Below are 20819 nucleotides of genomic sequence, written 5' to 3' on the forward strand. Positions count from 1 at the left end.
GTGTGACATAAAAAAAAGTGCACAACCGACCAATTTGTTCTCTAGCTTCTGCTAAAAAAAAAAAAAATAATATATATATATATATATATATATATATATATATATATATATATACAGTCCCTGACAAAAGTCTTGTCGCTTGTGTACAAATTGACCTGAAGTGCCGCTAAAATATATTTCTAATCAAGATTTTGTTACAAGAAATGGGTAATTTTAATCCCAACAGCTTTTGTAATAATGTTTCAGTGCAAAACGAAACTAACAAAAAGTATTCTAATATTCACAGCTTGGTAAATCCCATTGAGTCAATTTTTGCCAAGACGTAAGTGTTGTCGCCTTGTTATATGAGCTTCACCTGTGACTAATAATGGATCAATTAGGTCTCAGGTGTGTATAAAAAGAACACCAGTACACTAGACCTTCTCAACTGCAACTAGACCTCTGCAAACATGCCTAATGCCGCGTACACACGATCAAACAAGCGGGTGGAAAAGTCCGGCAAACTCAAGTCCCCCGGACAATCCCCCCGTGTGTAGCCTCCGGCATACTTTTTTGACCCGAAAGTACGGCGGACTTAGAAAGTAGTTTTACACTCCAATCTTACCTTCGGACTCGCATTTCGGCGGACAATCCGGCCGTGTGTGTGCCAGCCGTACTTTTGAAATGAGCGAACTTTTCCCGCCCCGGAGAAAAGTCCGCACATTTCGAGCGGGTCTCCAGGTAGGCGGGGCCCGCGAAGGAGACGTCGCTGGCCCCGCCACCTGGTATGGACTTAAAGGGGAACCCCAACGCCGAAAAAAATCGGCGTGGTGGTCCGCCCGCAGACCCCGACAACCAACGGCCAGGGTTGTCAGGAAGAGGCCCTTGTCCTCATCAACATGGGTACAAGGTGCTTTGGGGTGGGGGGGCTGCGCGGCCCCCCCTTCCCCAAGGCACCCCCCATGTTGAGGGCACGCGGCCTGGTACGGCTCAGGAGGGGGGGGGGGGCGCTCGCTCACCCCCCCTTTCCTGGCCGGCCGGGTAGCGTGCTCGGACAAGGGTCTGATGTGGACCTGGGGGGACCCCCACGCCGATTTTTTTCGGCGTTGGGGTTCCCCTTTAAGTCCATACCAGGCGGCGGGGCCAGCGACGTATCCTTCGCGGGCCCTGCCTACCTGGAGACGCGCTCGAAATGAGCGGACTTTCCTCCGCGTGTGTGGGCGAGTCCGTTCATTTCAAAAGTAGGGCGGATAGTACGGCGGACTTAGTACGCCGTATTAGTCCGCTGAAAAAGTGCCGTGTGTGGGCAAGTAGCCCGTTCGGAAATTCCGATGGACAGTCTGGCGGGAAGTCCGCCAGACTAAGTACGTCGGACAGACGGCTACGTGTGTACGTGGCTTTAGATTCACCCGGAGACTAAAGTGTTGATTATCAAGAGGCTGAAGACCAGATCCACTGCTGATGTGGTAGACACCTTCAATGTGTCTCAGCGTCAAGTTCAGATGATCAAAAAAAAGATTTGAAGAGACTGGAGACATTTTGGACAAGGCCAGGTCAGGCCGACCCCTCAAGACAACTGCCTCAAGAGGACCGTTTGTTGGCTCGAAAATCCAAGGCCAGCCCATTTTTCCACTGCAGCAGAGCTCCACAAGACCTGGTCACCTGAAGTCCCTGTGTCAACCATTGTCGGATTCTGTCTCGAAATGGCCTCCATGGTCGAATCAGTGCCCATAAGCCAGTTGCAATTGCCAAAAGACAATTGAAAAACCGTGTGGCATTTGCCAAGGGCCACAGCCTGCTAAAAGGATGGACTCTGGAAAAGTGGCAGAAGGTGTATTTTTCAGATGAATCTTCTGTTGAATTACACCACAGTAGCCGCAAATATTGCAGGAGACCTACTGGAACCTGCATGGAGCCGAGATTTACCCAGAAAACAGTGAAGTTTGGTGGAGGCAAAATCATGGTCTGGGGTTACATCCAGTATGGGGGGTGTGCGAGGGATCTGCAGGGTGGAAGGCAACATCAATAGTCTAAAATACCAAGAAATCTTATCTACCTATTATATTCCCAACCATAAAAAAGGCCAAATTTTGCAGCAGGATGGTGCTCCATCGCATACTTCCATCTCCACATCAAAGTTCCTTAAGGCAAAGAAGATCAAGATGCTCCAGGATTGGCCAGCCCAGTCACCAGACATGAACATCATTGAGCATATGTGGTGTAGGATGAAAGATGAAGCATGGAAGACGAAACCAAAGAATATTGATGAACTCTGGGAGGCATGCAAGATTGTTTTCTTTGCTATTCCTGATGACTTCATCAATAAATTGTATGAATCCTTTCCAAACCACATGAATGCCGTCCTTCAAGCTCATGGAAGTCATACAAGATATTCAATTTGGATCTCACAGCACCACTACTTAATTTGCTGACATATTTTTGGATTTTCAGTAAAGTTGTTCAATTTCTGTATAGGCGACAAAACTTTTGTCTGGCCAAAATTTGACCCGTCTGTCTTGATTAAATGATAAATCTTTTTTTCAGTGAAACTAATTTATTTCAGTGCATTAACCACTTCAATACCGGGCACTTGAACACCTTCCTGCCCAGACCAATTTTGAGCTTTCAGCGCTGTCGCACTTTGAATGACAATTGCGCGGTCATGCTACACTGTACCCAAATGAAATTTTTATAATTTTTTTCCCACAAATAGAGCTTTCTTTTGGTGGTATTTGATCACCTCTACGGTTTTTATTTTTTGCGCTACAAATAAAAAAATACCGAAAATTTTGAAAAAAAATGTTTTTTTTTGTTTCAGTTTCAAAACTTAGTAAATAAGTACGTTTTCTCCTTCACTGATGGGCACTGATAAGGCGGCACTGATGGGCACCAATGATGTGGCACCAATGAAGTGGCACTGATGAGGTGGCACTGATGGACACTGATATGTGGCACTGATAGGTGGCACTGATGGGCACTGATCGGCGGCACTGATGGGTGGCACTGATGGGCGACACGGATGGGCACTGATAGGTGGCACAAATTGGCACTGATAGCTGGCACGGATTGGCATGGATGGGCGGCACAGATGGGCATGGATGGGCGGCGCAGATGGGCATGGGTGGGCACTGATAGGTGGCACGGATGGGCACTGATAGGCGGCACAGGTGGGCACTGATAGGCGGCACAGGTGGGCACTGATAGGCGGCATTGTATTGTTATACTGTACTAATGGATGCCAATCAGTGCCAAATAATGCATGCCAATCAGTGATGCCCATTGTGGGCACTGATTGGCATCCATTATGGTCACTGATTGGCATCCATTGTGGCACTGACTGGCATCCCTGGTGGTCTAGGGAGGATTACCTTTTTCTGGGCATCCCTGGTGGTCTGGTGGCGTCCCTGGTGGTCCAGTGTGGGCATCCTTGGGGGGGCTGTGCTGATCGATCAGCACAGACCCCCCTGTCAGAGGAGCAGCTGATTGGCTCTCCTCTACTCGCGTCTGACAGAGGCGAGTGAGGAAAAGCCGATCACCGGCTCTTCCTGTTTGCACTGTGATCAGCCGTGATTGGACACGGCTGATCACGTGGTAAAGAGTCTCCGTCGGAGACTCTTTACGGAGATCGTAGTTGCCGGGTGTCAGACTGACACCCCGCAACAACGATCGCCGCGATGCGGCTCATAATCCTGATCACGTCATATGACGTCCGATCAGGATTATGCATCCACTTTGCCACCGTCAATTGCCTATAGGGCGGGTGGCAGGTGGTTAAACATAATTTGGGAGGGCTTTAGCTTTTCATATGAGCTATTTCTAACACCAATTCATTAAAAGTCAGGTTAATAGCAGGAGTTTCTACAAAATAGAGAAACGACAAGACTTTTGTCAGGGACTGTATATAAATAAAATATTGTTTGAAGGTTCTAACAAATTTTGTAAGAAGAAAAAAAAATTCACATATACAAAAAAAGTGCCAGAAAATGACTGGTCTTCAAGTAGTTAATAAAGGGGTTGTAAAGTCAGAAGTTTTTTTTTTTTTTTATGCATTAAAATAAAAAGCCTTCTGTGTGCAGCAGCCCCCCCTAATACTTACCGGAGCCCCTTCTCTATTCAGCGATGTCCACAAGTGTCTCAGCCGTCCGTGACTCTCCCTCCACTGGCTCCCACTGCTGTCACTCAGTCAGTTAGCCAATCAGGAGAGAGAGGGGGGCAGGGCCAAACCACAGCTCCGTGTCTGAATGGATACACGGAGCTGCAGCTCTGCTTGGGTTCCCCCATAGCAAGCTTAACAGGAGGGAGGGGTCAGGACCCCAAAAAAAGGGGGGATCTGGGTTTGCTCTGTGCAAATCCACAGGAACAGAGCAAGTAGAAATTTACATAAATTGCGGCGCTCACCATAAAAGAATAACTAATCAATAGTACACTAAAAAATATAAATAGAAAGTGCAATAAGTGTGAATCACCTCACAAAGTGCAAATAGTGCAATTAAATAAATGCAATTCAAGTAATTGCTGCGATAATATATGTGCTCATATAATAAATATATGTCCAAAATGCAAAATCCGAGAACATAAAAAATGTGCAAAAAACAATTTTAAAAGACACAGTAAATATATAAATCATAAATGTTCATAAATTCCCATTCATGCAGATGCTTTGTGAGCTATAAACAAAGTCCATGCATAAAAGTGCCTTCCACGGTGTGTACTGATCCAGTGAATCAATTCAGTGCCAAGCCAGTGCACCACCTGTTTCCCCCAGCCTCTCACCTCCAATACTTGATAAAGAAGCACAATTTAAAAGCCAGAGCTATTTCCTCCACAATCATCCAGTGGCTAGTATCCAGCTGACTTTTTCTTTCCCAGGTTCTCCACCTCTCACATAAGTAAAGAACAGAAGGACAAGGGGGCTCTCATGTGTAGTATCCAGATGAAACGACTTTAATAACAAACAATAGTAACTTACAGTTCAGTAAAAGACAGCGAATAGATGTAGTAACAATCCGAACTTCCGGTCTCGGCCGCGACCGGAAGTAACAAGTCCAATACCACAGCTCCTTCCCCTAGAGGGAAGGAGCTGTGGTATTGGACTTGTTACTTCCGGTCGCGGCCGAGACCGGAAGTTCGGATTGTTACTACATCTATTCGCTGTCTTTTACTGAACTGTAAGTTACTATTGTTTGTTATTAAAGTCGTTTCATCTGGATACTACACATGAGAGCCCCCTTGTCCTTCTGTTCTTTACTTATGTGAGAGGTGGAGAACCTGGGAAAGAAAAAGTCAGCTGGATACTAGCCACTGGATGATTGTGGAGGAAATAGCTCTGGCTTTTAAATTGTGCTTCTTTATCAAGTATTGGAGGTGAGAGGCTGGGGGAAACAGGTGGTGCACTGGCTTGGCACTGAATTGATTCACTGGATCAGTACACACCGTGGAAGGCACTTTTATGCATGGACTTTGTTTATAGCTCACAAAGCATCTGCATGAATGGGAATTTATGAACATTTATGATTTATATATTTACTGTGTCTTTTAAAATTGTTTTTTGCACATTTTTTATGTTCTCGGATTTTGCATTTTGGACATATATTTATTATATGAGCACATATATTATCGCAGCAATTACTTGAATTGCATTTATTTAATTGCACTATTTGCACTTTGTGAGGTGATTCACACTTATTGCACTTTCTATTTATATTTTTTAGTGTACTATTGATTAGTTATTCTTTTATGGTGAGCGCCGCAATTTATTTATTATTTATTGTATCACTAGTAGTGTGGAGATCACTATTTTTGCAGGCTGCTTCCACACTTTAATATGATTTAAAATTTTTTTGGGTTTGTTATATATAGATTAGTAAGGTGAAGCGCACTAGTACCCTCTAATTATAGAAATTTACATGTTGTTTTTTTTTTTTTTTTTTTTATATAAAAATAACAAAGACTTTACAATCACTTTAATGTTGTAATATATATTCCTCCATCCAGACAAATGAGGAGGATGGAGAATTCCCTCTTGTCAGGACATTGTGTTATGACAACGAGACTCACTTCTGTCAAAATACACTGATCGTTTATCTGACAAGGTTTCCCTGCTTGTTTTTTCTTCAGAAGGCGAGCAGGATGGCCACACATTGATCAGGATTTGGCCAGTCCCTGCTGTACCGACCAAAATAAAAATGGTTTGTAGTCAGCGTAAAGCGGAACTTCACCCAAAAGGGGGAAGTCCTGCTTTATGTCCTCCTCCCCCTCCCATTTTCTTTTGGACCTTTTTTCGGGTGAGTGAGCACCTAGTTTTGACCTGCAGTTCTCTCCTCCCACCTTCCTTGCCTGCAACTTTGTGGGACACATCACAGGTCTCAGAAGGCTGTGAGACCATTCACGCAGTTGGAATCGGACTGTGAAGCCGTAAAGGAATTACATCTGGTTTCCCACACTAAACATGGTGGCGCACTGGTGACTCAAAGACCTGCAAAGAACAGTTCTGGGCAAGGATGGTGCTGCATCCCTGAACAGGCAAGTGTCCTTTTATTAAAAGTCAGCAGCTACAGTGTTGACTCCTTCCTGCTCGTTTTTGAAGGCTCCCTGGTGGGTCAACACCAAAGTCCCTTCGAATTCTAGATCCCAAATGAGCACTTACCCATCCAAAATGTACTGCAAATTAGTCCTCTCCTCTCTGACCGGACTACCCCAGAACCCCCTACCATAAATGGGTGAGAACCCTTGAGTACTATAATTGTCCCTTGAGCTCATCCTTAACCACTTGCCGACCAGCGCACGACGATGTACGTCGACAGAATGGCACGGGCAGGCAAATGGGCGTACGTGTACGTCCCTTTAAATTTGCCGCCCTGCCATCGGGAGCGCGCCGCCGGCGGGTCGGGACCCCCGTGAGTCCGGTTGCGGGACCCGCGGACTCGATCGCCGCGGGCATCCCCGCGATCGTCTCACGGAGCGGCCAAATGAAGAAAATGCCATTGTAAACAGCATCTCTTCATTCTGCCTAGCAACTAGTGACGCTGATCTCTGCTCCATGTGATTGGAGCAGAGATCAGTGTTCACTAAATGAAAGCCCAACCCCCCCACAGTTAGTAACACGCCCCTAGGAACACTTAACCCCTACACTGCCACCCACTGGTTGACCCCTTCACTGCCACCCACTGGTTAACCCCGTCACTGCCAGTGTCATTTACACAGGAATCACTGCATTTGTATAGCAGTGATTACTGTATAAATGACAATGGTCCCAAAAATGTGTCAAAAATGTCCGATGGGTCCCCCACAATGTCGCAGTCACAATAAAAATCGCTGATCGCCGCCATTACTAGTAAAAAAAAAAAGAATAAAAAATTATTAATAAAAATGCTATAAAACTATCCCTATTTTGTAAACGCTATAACTTTTGCGCAAACCAATCAATAATCGCTTATTGCGATTTTTTCTTTTTACCAAAAATATGTAGAAGAATACGTATCAGCCTAAACTGAGAGAAAAAAAAATGTTTTTTTATATATTTTTGGGGGATATTTATTATAACAAAAAGTAAAAAATAATGCGTTTTTTTCAAAATTGTCGCTCTATTTTTGTTTATAGCACAAAAAATAAAAACCGCAGGGGTGATCAAATACCACCAAAAGAAAGCTCTATTTGTGGGAAAAAAAGGACGTCAATTTTGTTTGGGAGCCACGTCGCACGACCGCGCAATTGTCAGTTAAAGCGGCGCAGTGCCGAATCGCAAAAAGTGCTCTGGTCTTTGACCAGCAAATTGGTCCGGTCTGAAAGTGGTTAAAGGGTCCACTACCTAAATAGTGGGGAAATGCTGTATATCTTCCATCCCCGGCGTCCTGTTCAATATATATTTGGTTTTATTAGTATTGTACTGCTTGTCAAAAAGCCAGTTTTCATGGCATTTTCTTGTTTACACAGGCCTGTTCGCTGGACCCGATGTTGGATGACTCAGTGATGTTTGCTAAGAGACTCCGTTCTCTCAACCGACCAGTCACCCTGAAGGTAGTAGAAGATCTCCCGCATGGATTCCTCAGCCTATCGCAGCTGTCACCAGAAACCCGAACCGCCACAGCTTTGTGCGTCCAGCGCATCCGGCAAGTCCTGCGAGAAGAACCTCCTGCCCCGCCTCCTGTCGCTCCCCGCAAACACCGCAAACTGCAAAGGATGCTGGGGAAGAGCGCAGTGACCGATCGAGAGATTGGAGCCTGAAACCCCAAATAACTTTCTCCATAACGTGCAATAGTCATTCACATTTATCACCACTGGTTACTCTGATTTCACGCTGCTTCCATTGTGTTGAATCATAAATGCCACCAGCAGTCTTCAATGTCTCTGAAAAGTATGGTGCACATGCTTGAAAAAGGAAAAAATGTGCTTTTGATGAAGGACATCCTACACGCATAAGGTGCTTTTTTTTTAGTAAATCTCTGGGACACCCTGGTTGACAGAGAGCTGCTCTAAATCTTGGATTCTGACCCTTGATTGTTATCTACTCTGGGGTCTTGCGGCCGCCACCACAAATCTCATGGACATGGGCGGGTTGGCCATACAGCATAAAGAATGCATGCTTTTGGGCACTTGGAAGGCACAGGTACAGCATAGAGCACGCTGTGAGCAGCCTGTCAAAATCAATGACAGGCTTTGGCGGCTGGATGCTGTTCCAAGCAGTGCTCACATATAGAGCCTAATGAAAACAGGGACATAACCTGAGCACAGAACTCCTGAGAATACGTCCCTTAGCACATGCGGCCCTTAATGTGAGTGTCGCTTGAAACAGTGTCCAGCTTGTTGTTGACCGTTGTCATTTGATTTTGTCAGGATGTAACCCTGGCGCTCAAAAATGCCTGTATGACTCGCTTGTGTGCATGAGCCGTTATACTGTTTGATAGAAGAATAAGCAAAAGACAGAGCAATGCAGACTGTCTATTCTTTCTTCCTTCAACATTTCCGTAAATCCACCATGGTGTTGTTGTTGGCACATTTATCATTTATACATGACCTTTGCCTAAAGCCGGCCATAGATGGTTCGAATCTTTGCCGGTTCAGCAGGGACTGGCTGAGATTCAACTTATCTATGGGCAGGCTGGTTGTACCCATCGATTCACTTAGGGTACAACAAGCATGTTGGATCTTTACATGTGATTATTGCCAGTGGCTATGGTGCTAGCAATAATCACTGTGTTCTTTCAGCAGGGATGGATCTCCATGCCCTGAGAACACAATAGCTCTGTTGGAGGGAGGGGGGATTCCCCTGATCAACTTTGGCTGTGTTGATGGGAGAATCAAGCTAATTTCTTTGAGTTGCAGGAAATGTATGGCCAGCCTAAGTTCCGCCATCGCTATGAAATCCACCCTTTTCCACACCGTGGCTTCCTCCACTGGCTTTTTGATGTGACATATGGATCACATTACAACATGGCTGCCTCCACTGCTTGGCTATCGGTCCACATTGCAAAACAGCCGCCCACATGTTTGACAACAGACTTTTAGCGGTAATATCTTGATTTTTGCTTGTGTGCGTTTATTCTATATGACATGTATATATCTTTTGGGTTCTTGTTGTCCATCTGTATTTATCATTTTACATTCCCTCTCTGTATTTATATATGTGTGTGTTTGTTTTGTGTCTTGTTTTCCTCAAATTTATACTTTTATCAAACAAAAAAAGTACTTTTTTTTATATATAAGATATACCGGTATACGTTTTATGCAGTTAATATTCTTTTTATGAACATGCTAAGACCAGATGTATTTAGTTGGGCTTTTAAAGAGGAAGTAAACCCTGATGAGTTTACTTCCTCTTTCATTCCCTGCAAAGGCAAAGCATAATGGACTACTATGCATCGCATAGTAGCCCATTATGTGTCACTTACCTGAAGTCGCCGCTGTCCCCTGTAGTCCGCCGCATCCATCTTGTTGGTGGGGTCGCGCAGCTCCGCCGCTGTCATTCGGCGAAGCCGCGATGACGTCACTCCCGCGCATGCGCACGGGAGTCGACACGCGCGGCAGCTCCATTCTTGGAAATGCCGCGCTCAGTGCGCCTGCACGCCGCTGTCTACGGCGCATGCGCCGTAGACAGCGGTGCCCATTTTCGGGCAAATATCTCCTAAACCATATAGGTTTAGGAGATATTGCTTGGACCTACAGGTAAGCCTTAATCTAGGCTTACCTGTAGGTCAAAGTGGTTTGTAAGGGTTTACAACCACTTTAAGAAAAACTGTCGTGTAGTATGACTAGGGAACACAAAACAAAAACTCCAGCCTTCACTTCAGTCTTGCACAGGCTACTCTCCTGTTCTGAAATTGCTTACTCTGGTTTCACTGCACACTCTGAGCTTCTCACAGCATGCATTGGAAGCTGCAGCATGTAAGAGCCATGCCTCATTTCTTGGCTGGAGGACATCCGGCATCATCTATTAGTGCTTTTCTCCTCAGTCTGGCTCTTCCTGACTCAGCCCTTTCATTCATTGGATTTGAGTTCTATCATGGATGCTCAGCATTGCATATGTGGGTTACTGAGAGTAGTCTGCATAGGAACACCCACCCCTCAAACCTGGCATCCACCCAACAAGCCATTTTGAACTCCTTCCAAGTTCCAGCCCTCTGATGGTTTCAGGGCTGAGGGCTCTAGAGAGGAGTACTGAGGCAGGGTGCTGTGATGTTTTAAGAAGCTATGTACAGCACCCTGCCAGCCAGGATCTGTTTTTGAATTGCATAGAAAAGCATAGAGACCTAGTAATGATATCGCTAGGTCCAGTTTTAGGCATGTAATAATAAAACACTTGTTGTATTTTTAATCATTTTCTTCATGTTGTTATGGGAGGAACCAAATGAGTATATGCAGATTACACTTCACCTCTAAAGTTTATCTCTAGCAAAAACTTTTTGGTTTTGGATAAAATGGTGTAAGGGTTTAGAATCTGCCTGTCTTTTACTGCCTTCTGTGTTCCCGCTAGGAAGATTTACCCCGTTTGTCCTCATTGTTATCGAGGCAGAAAGTGATGGAAAGTAAAATTAGGTACCATGAGAAAAGGCAACATTAATGGAGGTGAAAAGTTCCCTTAACCTGTTTATACAATATTTGGCCAAAAGTTTGGGGACTTTTTTTACCATCACACATATATGAGCTTGTTGGACGTCCCCTTCTAAAACCATGACCATTAATATGGAGTTTGCCCCAACAATGTGAAACCTTAGGATTCTCCACTCTTTTCTAAGAAGGGTTTTCACAAGATTTTGGAATGTGTCTGTGGGCATTGGTGCCCATTCAGCCAAAAGGGCAATTGTGAGGTCAGGTATGGATGGTGGATGAGAAGACCTGGCTCACCATCTAGGTTCCAGCTTATCTCCAAGGTGTTCAGTAGGGTTGAGGTCAGGGATTTGTGTGGACCTCCTGAGTTACTCCTCAAGCTGTGTCTTTATGGAGTTAACTTTGTACTTTGGGGCACAGTCATGGTAAATGAGAAGAGAAACCTTCACCAAACCAAAAACCATGAACATTAATATGGAGTTTGCCCCAACAATGTGAAACCTTAGGATTCTCCACTCTTTTCTAAGAAGGGTTTTCACAAGATTTTGGAATGTGTCTGGGGGCATTGGTGCCCATTCAGCCAAAAGGGCAATTGTGAGGTCAGGTATGGATGGTGGAAGAGAAGACCTGGCTCACCATCTAGGTTCCAGCTTATCTCAAAGGTGTTCAGTAGGGTTGAGGTCAGGGCTCTGTGTGGACCTCCTGAGTTTCTCCTCACTAGACTCCTCAAGCTGTGTCTTTATGGAGCTGGCTTTGTACTTTGGGGCACAGTCATGGTAAATGAGAAGAGAGACCTTCACCAAACCAAAAACCGTGAACATTAATATGGAGTTTGCCCCAACAATTTGAAACCTTAGGATTCTCCACTCAATTCTAAGAAGGTTTTTCACAAGATTTTGGAATGTGTCTGGGGGCATTGGTGCCCATTCAGCCAAAAGAGCAATTGTGAGGTCAGGTATGGATGGTGGATGAGAAGACCTGGCTCACCATCTAGGTTCCAGCTTATCTCCAAGGTGTTCAGTAGGGTTGAGTTTAGGGATTTGTGTGGACCTCCTGAGTTACTCCTCAAGCTGTGTCTTTATGGAGTTGACTTTGTACTTTGGGGCACAGTCATGGTAAATGAGAAGAGAGACCTTCACCAAACCAAAAACCATGAACATTAATATGGAGTTTGCCCCAACAATTTGAAACCTTTGGATTCTCCACTCATTTCTAAGAAGGGTTTTCACAAGATTTTGGAATGTGTCTGGGGGCATTGGTGCCCATTCAGCCAAAAGGGCAATTGTGAGGTCAGGTATGGATGGTGGATGAGAAGACCTGGCTCACCATCTAGGTTCCAGCTTATCTCCAAGGTGTTCAGTAGGGTTGAGGTCAGGGCTCTGCGTGGACCTCCTGAGTTTCTCCTCACTAGACTCCTCAAGCTGTGTCTTTATGGAGCTGGCTTTGTACTTTGGGGCACAGTCATGGTAAATGAGAAGAGGGACCTTCACCAAACTGTTCTAAACAAGGTTAGAAATTCACAATTGTCTAACGTGTCTCTGTATAATGTAGCATTCATTACCAGTACCCTTCACTAGGAAAGCTTAAACTCAGTAGTTTGGAGGAGTGTCCTCATACTTTGACCATATGGTATATATAGGTGAAGTCTATTCAAATTGATTTTGCTTTGGTATGGGGCCCTAACACCACTAGACGGGCAGGGGAATGAAAATTCAAAGGTTTTTATACCCACTTTTCCTTAGCATGGCTCCAATGAGGCAATATGAATAGGGATTTTCAATTGGGTTGTGTTAATTGGCTTTATTTACAGATTTTAGCAGCTCTTCAGTTTGAAACAATCTCCCACTTTTACATTTGACTACTTTTTTTTTATACATTTTTTTTGACACCAGAACCTTTTTTTGATTTACACTTAGGTTAGAACAGGAAAAAGTTAGTTTTCTGAGTCCATTCACACTTAAGCTTACACGCGTTCAAGTACGTTGCATTTTGATAGCCTATTTATTATTAGCGGGCTGCCAATGGAGACAAATATGCAAGCCTTTTTTTTTTCCACAAGGCAGTGCACTACAATCCATGGTATATGCATTGCGTGCTGTAGTGCATTGGGCTCTACTGTACAACATGTTAGGGTATCACTCACAATAAAATGGCACCACACATAGAGCAGGTCTGGTGGCACGTGTTGCCACAACCAAGAATAGGCCCTTTGGTTGGTACCGGAAGTAATGGATTTTTTTTCCCCAATGGTGACCCAGAAATAAAATCTAGGCAGTGGTTCCAACCTCTTACTACTCAGACTGAAAAGGTGTTTTTAAGGAATCCATTCTTCTATCCTTTTAGCTCTTTCCCTGACCTAACAACCTCATCACCTCCGATTAAATGCATACACATCTCACTCCAACGGCTCTGCATCTAGCGCCGCAAGCCTTCAAGGTCCTGGCTGAGCCTACACATTATAGACTTCTATGGAACTCATCCTCCTGAGGTCTGAAAATGCTTCATACTAGCCAAACAGAATCTGACATTGACCTAAATAAAACCAGAAATTCCAATTTGGTTTGTTATGGACAGTTTTGCATGCACAGGCCCATTGTGTAGCGTAGGTGATCATCCATCTATAATAACTAGAAGAGTGTATGAGTCAATGTGTGCAGATGGATATAGCTCGGTACACAGACCTTGAGAAAGGCAGGTGTTTTATGTGTATTCAGCCTATTTGTTTTATGTATCTCAAACAGGAACTCAGCTGAAGGCCTTGCTTTATTTTTTTTAACCTTGCTTTTGGACATTCACCTACATCTTCCATGCTGCGGAGATGGACAGTTTTGCAGGCAATACCTCAGCAGTTTCATAGGCAGTATTCTCAGTGCAAAAAAAAAAAAAAAATGGCCTCCTCCAGTCTGTGCAGAAGTAGGTGCCTTTTTAGTGCATTTTAACCCACAAGATGCTTATGCAGTTTCCAGTGCTGTCAGATGCTTAATGTTCTCATGAAGGGAAAACCACTAATTTTTAAGTGTACCTGTCACCTAAACAAGGGGGTTCAGCAGTATTCTTTAGGTGATCACTGCCCGCTCTGTCAAAACGGCTGCCTGACCGGATGACAGGTGCTCTTAAATATTGCAGTACTTACTTGAGTTGTCCTCATCAGCAGAGGGCTGACAGGTCATTTTAATAAGTTATAAGCACTCTTTTATATTGTCTGTACATTACCAGCACATGTGTATAATAGTATTGTTAACCTATGTATATACGTATATAACAAATAGTGTTTTTTTTTTTTCTTTCTTTTTTTAAAATATATATATATACTTATTGGTAATGATTGTCTATCTGTACATATACTATGCATTCATATGTCACTACATTGTTGTAAACACACAAATATGAGGCTTTTCTTAACGTGTGCAAAGAGCAATGAGTTAAAGTAGCTCATGACGTCCAATCTGGTTTATAACGGACCGAATAATAAAACGCCTGGTTGCTAAGGTTAACATACTCTTTGCACTTTTTTTTTTAGCCTATATGGGTTAGTGTGTATCCATCTCTATGGACATGTACATATTTGGGGCTTATGCACAGGGGGGGTAGAATTGGATGCAGGGTCCTGCATAAAAAGTGATCTGTAGTGCAGCTCAGCTCTAAGTCCATATAGAGTTGAGATGCTTACAATGTACAAATCTATCATTCAGGATTGCTCAATGCCGAAGTCATTCTGCGCCACCTCCGCTGCTGCATACACATTGTCGATGTTCACCTATCCTTCTGGGCCAGTCATTATCTAGGGAGCATCAGCTGCGCAAAATGAGCACTTTCACACGGATTTTCTGATCCGGTCTGTCCGTTTTTTTCAGGTGGACCTGATTGGAATCTCCATGTAGGCTTATGGACAGACGGATTTAAATGTCCAGTTACACTCGCCTACCTCTGAGTCTGTCCAGGAAAAGGAAAAAGGGTGTGTCCTTTTCTGTTTTTCTTTCAGACTTCAAGTGATTGTAAAATCTCTTTTTTTTCTATTAAAATAACAAATCTGTTATACTTGCCTGCCCTGTGCAGTGGTTTTGCACAGGGCAGCCTGAATCCTCCTTTTCTTGGGTCCCTGGTTGGAGCTCCTGGCCCCTCCCTCCTGTTGAGTGCCCCTACAGCAAGCAGCTTGCTATGGGGGGGGGGGGGGGGGGCACCGAGCCGAGCTGCAGCTCTGTGTATCCATTCAGACATGGATCTGCAGTCTGGCCCCACCCCCTCTCTCTCCTGATAGGCTAAATGAGTTTGACAGCAGCGGGAGCCAATAATGCCTCTGCTGTGTCTCAGCTAATCAGGATGGAGAAGAGGATGGCCAAGGCACTCGTGGACATCGCTGGATAGAAATGAGTTCAGGTGAGTATTAGGGGGGCTGCTGCACATAGAAGTCTTTTTTACCTTAATGCATAGGATGACTTTGCAACCACTTTAAATGTGATGGTTCAGAGGTAGCCTGATGGAAAAGGGCACAAATCTGTTTACATCCAGCCACCCATGGAAGTATCACGGGTCTGTTATGTCAATTTGGACACAAGCTGAACGGCATGGATGTAAAAAAAAAAAACATCTGTCCTGTTCTGCTCCAAGTGAACAGGCAACTGTTCACGGTTCTCCTGTGGAATGGCACCATGTATTGGGATCCTTGGTCTATCTGAGTGACTGAAGGCTGAGGTCATTCTGCACACGCCCTGCCATTGTCTAGTGCAGGGGTCTCCAAACTTTTCAAACAGAGGGCCAGTTTATTTTCATTTAGACTTTAGGAGGGCCAGATTGTGCCCAGCAGGGGCAGAAATTGTCCCAGGCCTGGCGTCAATGAGAATAAATATGGACTCCGGGTTGGTGGTCAATAGGAGGAGAAGTAGGGCCTTTATTGAAAATAGAGGAATAGTATCCCATCATTTGTATTAGTGGAAGAAATGGTGCTCCATTGTTGGTGTCAGTGGGAGGAATAGTGCCCTAAGGGCCAGATAAAGGCTAGCAAAGGGCCATATCTGGCCCTCTGGCTGCAGTTTGGAGACCCCCCCTGGTCTAGTGCATGACACATTTGGGGCCAGAGGAAGATGTAAACATCAGCACTGTGTAGGCAGCGGCAGCAGAGAAGAAGCAAAATGACTTCAGCCCTTAATTATGCTAAAGGCTGTGGTCACTTTATGCCTGCACCGCCGCTCCCTACCAAATTACTCACTCATGGGAACATGTAAACAATATAGGCGTTGTTACAGAATAACCTCTGCCCAAGGGCCGAGGCCATCCTGAGCCGCTGCCTACATGTTTGTGTACATGTCCCCCCAGTCCCGAATTCACCAGACAGTGGTGATGGTGCTTATGGCCATATCCATTTACAAACGTTCACACAAACATTTACATGTGTACTGTGTAAAATAGACAACGGATTCTTCTCTTCTTGGTTTACACATCTAGACGCTAAGGGGGTATACTGACCCCAGCACAACAGTGTTTATGGACCTATAGGATACAATACCAATGCGTTCAAATCCATATAAAACTGTATGCAGCATTTTATATGCCCGTGTGATTGAACCCCTATACCTATATATTGCTTTGTATATATTTATTCATAGCATTTTTTAACTCAAGGGGATGTACTTGTCTAGAAAGGAAAATTGGGGTGTCTGAGTTGTTCTATCCCATTAATCTGATTGTGTGACACTGTTTATTTACCATGTATGCTGCGCTTCTGAATTTGAAAAAAAAAAAAAATTCTCTTTGGTTTATACCACTGAATAAAACAAATGTCTAATAACTGTGTCTGTGTGTATTGCAGCCAGTTGGCACCACCGTGATACATCTCAAGTATGTTTGTGAAGGGGATTCCTAGTAATAATTGGAATTCCTGATCTGGCATTCTTCTGTATTACTACACTGTACTGGGTGAGTGTGGCTGGTCCCTCACCTGATCCTTCCTGTTGGTCAGTGAAGCTACCCCTCACTTCTACAGACTAGTAGGGAGGTTCCAGAATTGGGGAGAGAACTCTCCAAACTGGTCTTTTCAAGTGGCTCTAAAGTCTAACTGTCCCCCAAACCCTCTCTAAACACTTACCTGAGTCCCCTATTGATCCAGCTCTGTGATCATCTGCAGCTCTTTTCTCAGGCTTCACTGAGAGCAGAGGGAGCAGTGGGAGTGTCCAAACTGTGCTGTGTGTGTGTGTGTCTATGGACTCACACAACCCGGCATGGGAGTGCACCCACACATACCCCCATAGCACAAGGCTTGTTATGGAGCAGACACTGAAGAGGTGGAGTAGACAGCGCCAGCAGGAGACCCCAGGAGAGGATATAAGGGGCCCCTGTGTGCAATATCACAGATTAGTAAAGTATAAACATATTTATTTTATTTGAACTTCCTCCTGCCGGCTGTATGCATATATGTGGCTTCCCAGCAGGTGGGCTTTAAGGCCGAGAGGCCACATATATCCCATTTATTGCATATATCTTGATAAAATATAGTGTATATATGTGTGTGTGTGTATGTGTGTGTGTGTGTATATATATATATATATATATATATATATATATATATATATATATATATATATATATATATATATATATATATATATATATATATATATATATATATATATATATATATATATATATATAGAGAGAGAGAGAGAGATGGATAGATAGATATATATAGATAGAGCTATATAGATAGATATAGATATATATATATATATATATATATATATATATAGAGATATATATATATATATATATAGAGAGAGAGAGAGAATTAAAAAACTCTTAAGCCGTGTACACGCGATCGGAATTCTCGTCGGAAAAAGCTCTGATGGTTTTCCCGACGGAATTCCGCTCAAGCTGTCTTGCCTACACACGGTCACACCAAATTCCGATCGTTTAGAACACGGTGACGTACAACATATACGACGGGACTAGAAAAAGGAAGTTCAGTAGACAATAGCTTCCGTCTCGTAGTTGAATCTGAGCATGCGTGATTTTTGGCATGTCGGAATTGCATACACACAATCAGAATTTCTGATAGAAAGTTTTTCCATCGGGAAAATCGAGAACATGCTATCGATTTTTGGCTGGCGGAAATTCAGACAGCTAAATTCCAATGGAGCATACACACGGTCGCATTTTCCGATGAAAAGCTCTCATCGGTCTTTTGCTGGCCGGAATTCCGATCGTGTGTACGCAGCATTAAAGTGCCATAGGAATGGGTTAAAAAAAAAAATGGCCCTTATAAACATGGCATAAAGCCATTAGGATTAATAGATCAGCATCTTCATGTATGGAACACTGGGAAAACTCCCCAAAAAAATGAAATCGTTGGTATCTGACCCCATACAGATGTTCTAAAATGTTCCCACCTTCATCCTCCCTATGTTGGAGATGTAACATCCAAATAGGTAACTTATTACATACACTTTGGGGATGTAAAGTTTTGTCCAGCTTTTGGAAGTCAATTTCCTCCTTTATTGCCTCTCTTAAAGTGGAAGTAAACCCATCGATTTAAACAGTTAAAAACAAAAGGCATGGCGGGAATGCTAACTGCACATTGGCTGTGCTCTCAGCCAAACTATCAAACCATCCAATGGCTGGTGTCATAACGAATCACATGTGCAGCACCATAGCAGTTGAGATTAAACAGAGGCAAAGATGGCAGCTTCCTTGGCTGAAAACCATAGGGGAGTTTACTTCCACTTTAAGGGTAATCCAATGGCACTCACACCAGCAATGGCCTTACTAGGTCTAAACTTGGATCTATACCCCCTCAATTAGAACTATAAGAACTATAGTAGCCAATATATTATTAGCCTTGAGACTCACCATAACTAAATTACGGAAATCCATTTTAGCTCCTAATCTATCTGATGTCATTTTAAGACTCAATTCCATAGCCCACTCTGAATTAAGGTTAGCACACAAAAATGGAGCCATAGCTAAATTCACGAAAGTTTGGCTTGCATGGACACTACATCCTAGACTAGAGCTTCAATTTTCTTGAAAGACACCAAGAACTACTCAACTTGTGTTTCCAATAGATCTCAAGACAAAGCTATAAGAACTCATACGGTAACTTCCTCTACCTTTCTTTCCTTTCCTCCTTTCTTAAAGTTTAGCAACCTACCCTTGTTTAGAGAGTGTTCCCCTTTGGGGTAAACCAGGATTATTTTATTATTAAAGAATAAGACACTGTTGGCTACATTTAGTCAAGAGCAAATCAAAAAAGATACTGGTAATGTATTTTCTTTGCTTACTGGAGTGTTATATCTGTTTATGGGGACACTATCGAACCAAAATGTTAATGTATGATTTTTGTTAAACATCTAAAAAAAAATCCAACAAATCTTTGAATAAAAAAAAAAAAAGGCCTTTATAAACATTTTAAGAGCCAAGGTTTGCAAAAAAAAAAAGCTGAAACAAAATTTTGACTTTATTTATGAACTGCAAGGCCTGGTGCCAAGTCTGTGGCATCCCACGGAGTGTTCGCTGCATAAAGATGTAAAGAACAGTCCCGAATAAGTGCAGATCGCTGTCAAGTGACCTGTCTGTCATATGATAGGTTTCCATCCCTTCAATGCACTTTCCCCTAATTCATTAAAATATAGTCTCAGCCCTTGTACACACGGTCGTAGATTCCGACGGAATGTGTCCGATCGGACCGTTTTGTCGGATATTCCGACTGTGTGTGGTCTCCATCGGACTGTTTCCGTCAGAGTATCCGACGGACCAAGTTTTCTAACTTGTTGGTAAAATTTTCAGACAAAATGCTCCGATAGGACATACTCCGATCATGTGTAGAGAATTCTGATCGGACAAAGTGCCATGCATGCTCAGATCAAATTCCTACACCAAAGCTATTGGCTACTAGCCTGAACGTAGTCCCATCGTAACGAAATTACGTCATCACGTTCTGAACGATCGGATTTTCCGACAACTTTGTCCGACCGTGTGTATGCAACAGTTTCGAACAAAATCCGACGGATTTGGTTGTCAGGATGTCCGACCGTGTGTACAAGGGCTCAAAGCAAGGGCAACACCACTGTACTTTATAAATGTGTTAAAAAAAAAACGAAAAAACACGGGTATGTCCACAGGGTAGGCCATACCACTGCTTTAGAAATAGGGCGCTTATTGCTGCCTATGCTTTTGTTTTGATTGCTTATGTATAGGCACTTTTAAAGTAAACGTGATTTGGACCAGTGCACAAAGCAAGGTCCATAAAGACACGGATGAGCGAGTTTGGTGTGCAGGAACTTGACTAGCCTGCACAGAGCCCTGACCTCAACACCTTTGGGATGAATTAGATCAGAGATTGCGATCCAGCCCCTTTCGTCCACATCAGTGCCTGACCTCACAAATGCGCTTCTGGAAGAATGGTCAAACATTCCCGTAGACACACTCCTAAACCTCGTTCTTCTTCCCAGAAGAGTTGAAGCTGGTATAGCTGCAAAGGGTGGGCCAACTCAATATTGAACCCTACGGACTAAGAGGGTTCCATTAATGGGGTGCCATTAAAGTTCACGTAAAGGCAGTTGTCCGAATACTTTTGGAAATAAAGTTCAGCTCTGAAGATAAATCAGGACCATCGGGTTAAGCTGTCCATTGGTTCTTATTTATCTTTAATCAAAGCTGTGTCTTGCAATATACTTAGAACAAAGTATCCAAATGGTCTACTGAAAACATCTATTGAGTTTGACTCTTTTGAAGATGAATGTGCAGAAATAATGCGAGAGCCTTGCTAATGACACTCTGCAAAGCTGGAAAACTGTCGGGCTCATCAA

General features: G+C 43.6%; 1 protein-coding gene across 5 annotated transcripts in view; it reads left to right on the forward strand.

Annotated features, from left to right (window-relative positions):
- The window catches only part of LIPE (lipase E, hormone sensitive type), a 126270-nt gene extending 116406 nt beyond the window's left edge, over positions 1–9864 (forward strand). For all 5 annotated transcript variants that reach the window (XM_077456602.1, XM_077456603.1, XM_077456607.1 and 2 more), the window contains one exon: positions 7912–9864. In XM_077456602.1, coding sequence (XP_077312728.1) covers positions 7912–8202 — 291 coding nt within the window. In that variant the 3' untranslated portion in view covers positions 8203–9864. The remainder of the gene's footprint in view (positions 1–7911) is intronic.
- Positions 9865–20819: the final 10955 nt, after the last annotated feature.

Source organism: Lithobates pipiens, unplaced genomic scaffold (genome assembly GCF_037356315.1).
Source record: "Lithobates pipiens isolate NorthernLeopardFrog02 unplaced genomic scaffold, aLitPip1_a1.2 Scaffold_27, whole genome shotgun sequence".
Classification (NCBI taxonomy): domain Eukaryota; kingdom Metazoa; phylum Chordata; class Amphibia; order Anura; family Ranidae; genus Lithobates; species Lithobates pipiens.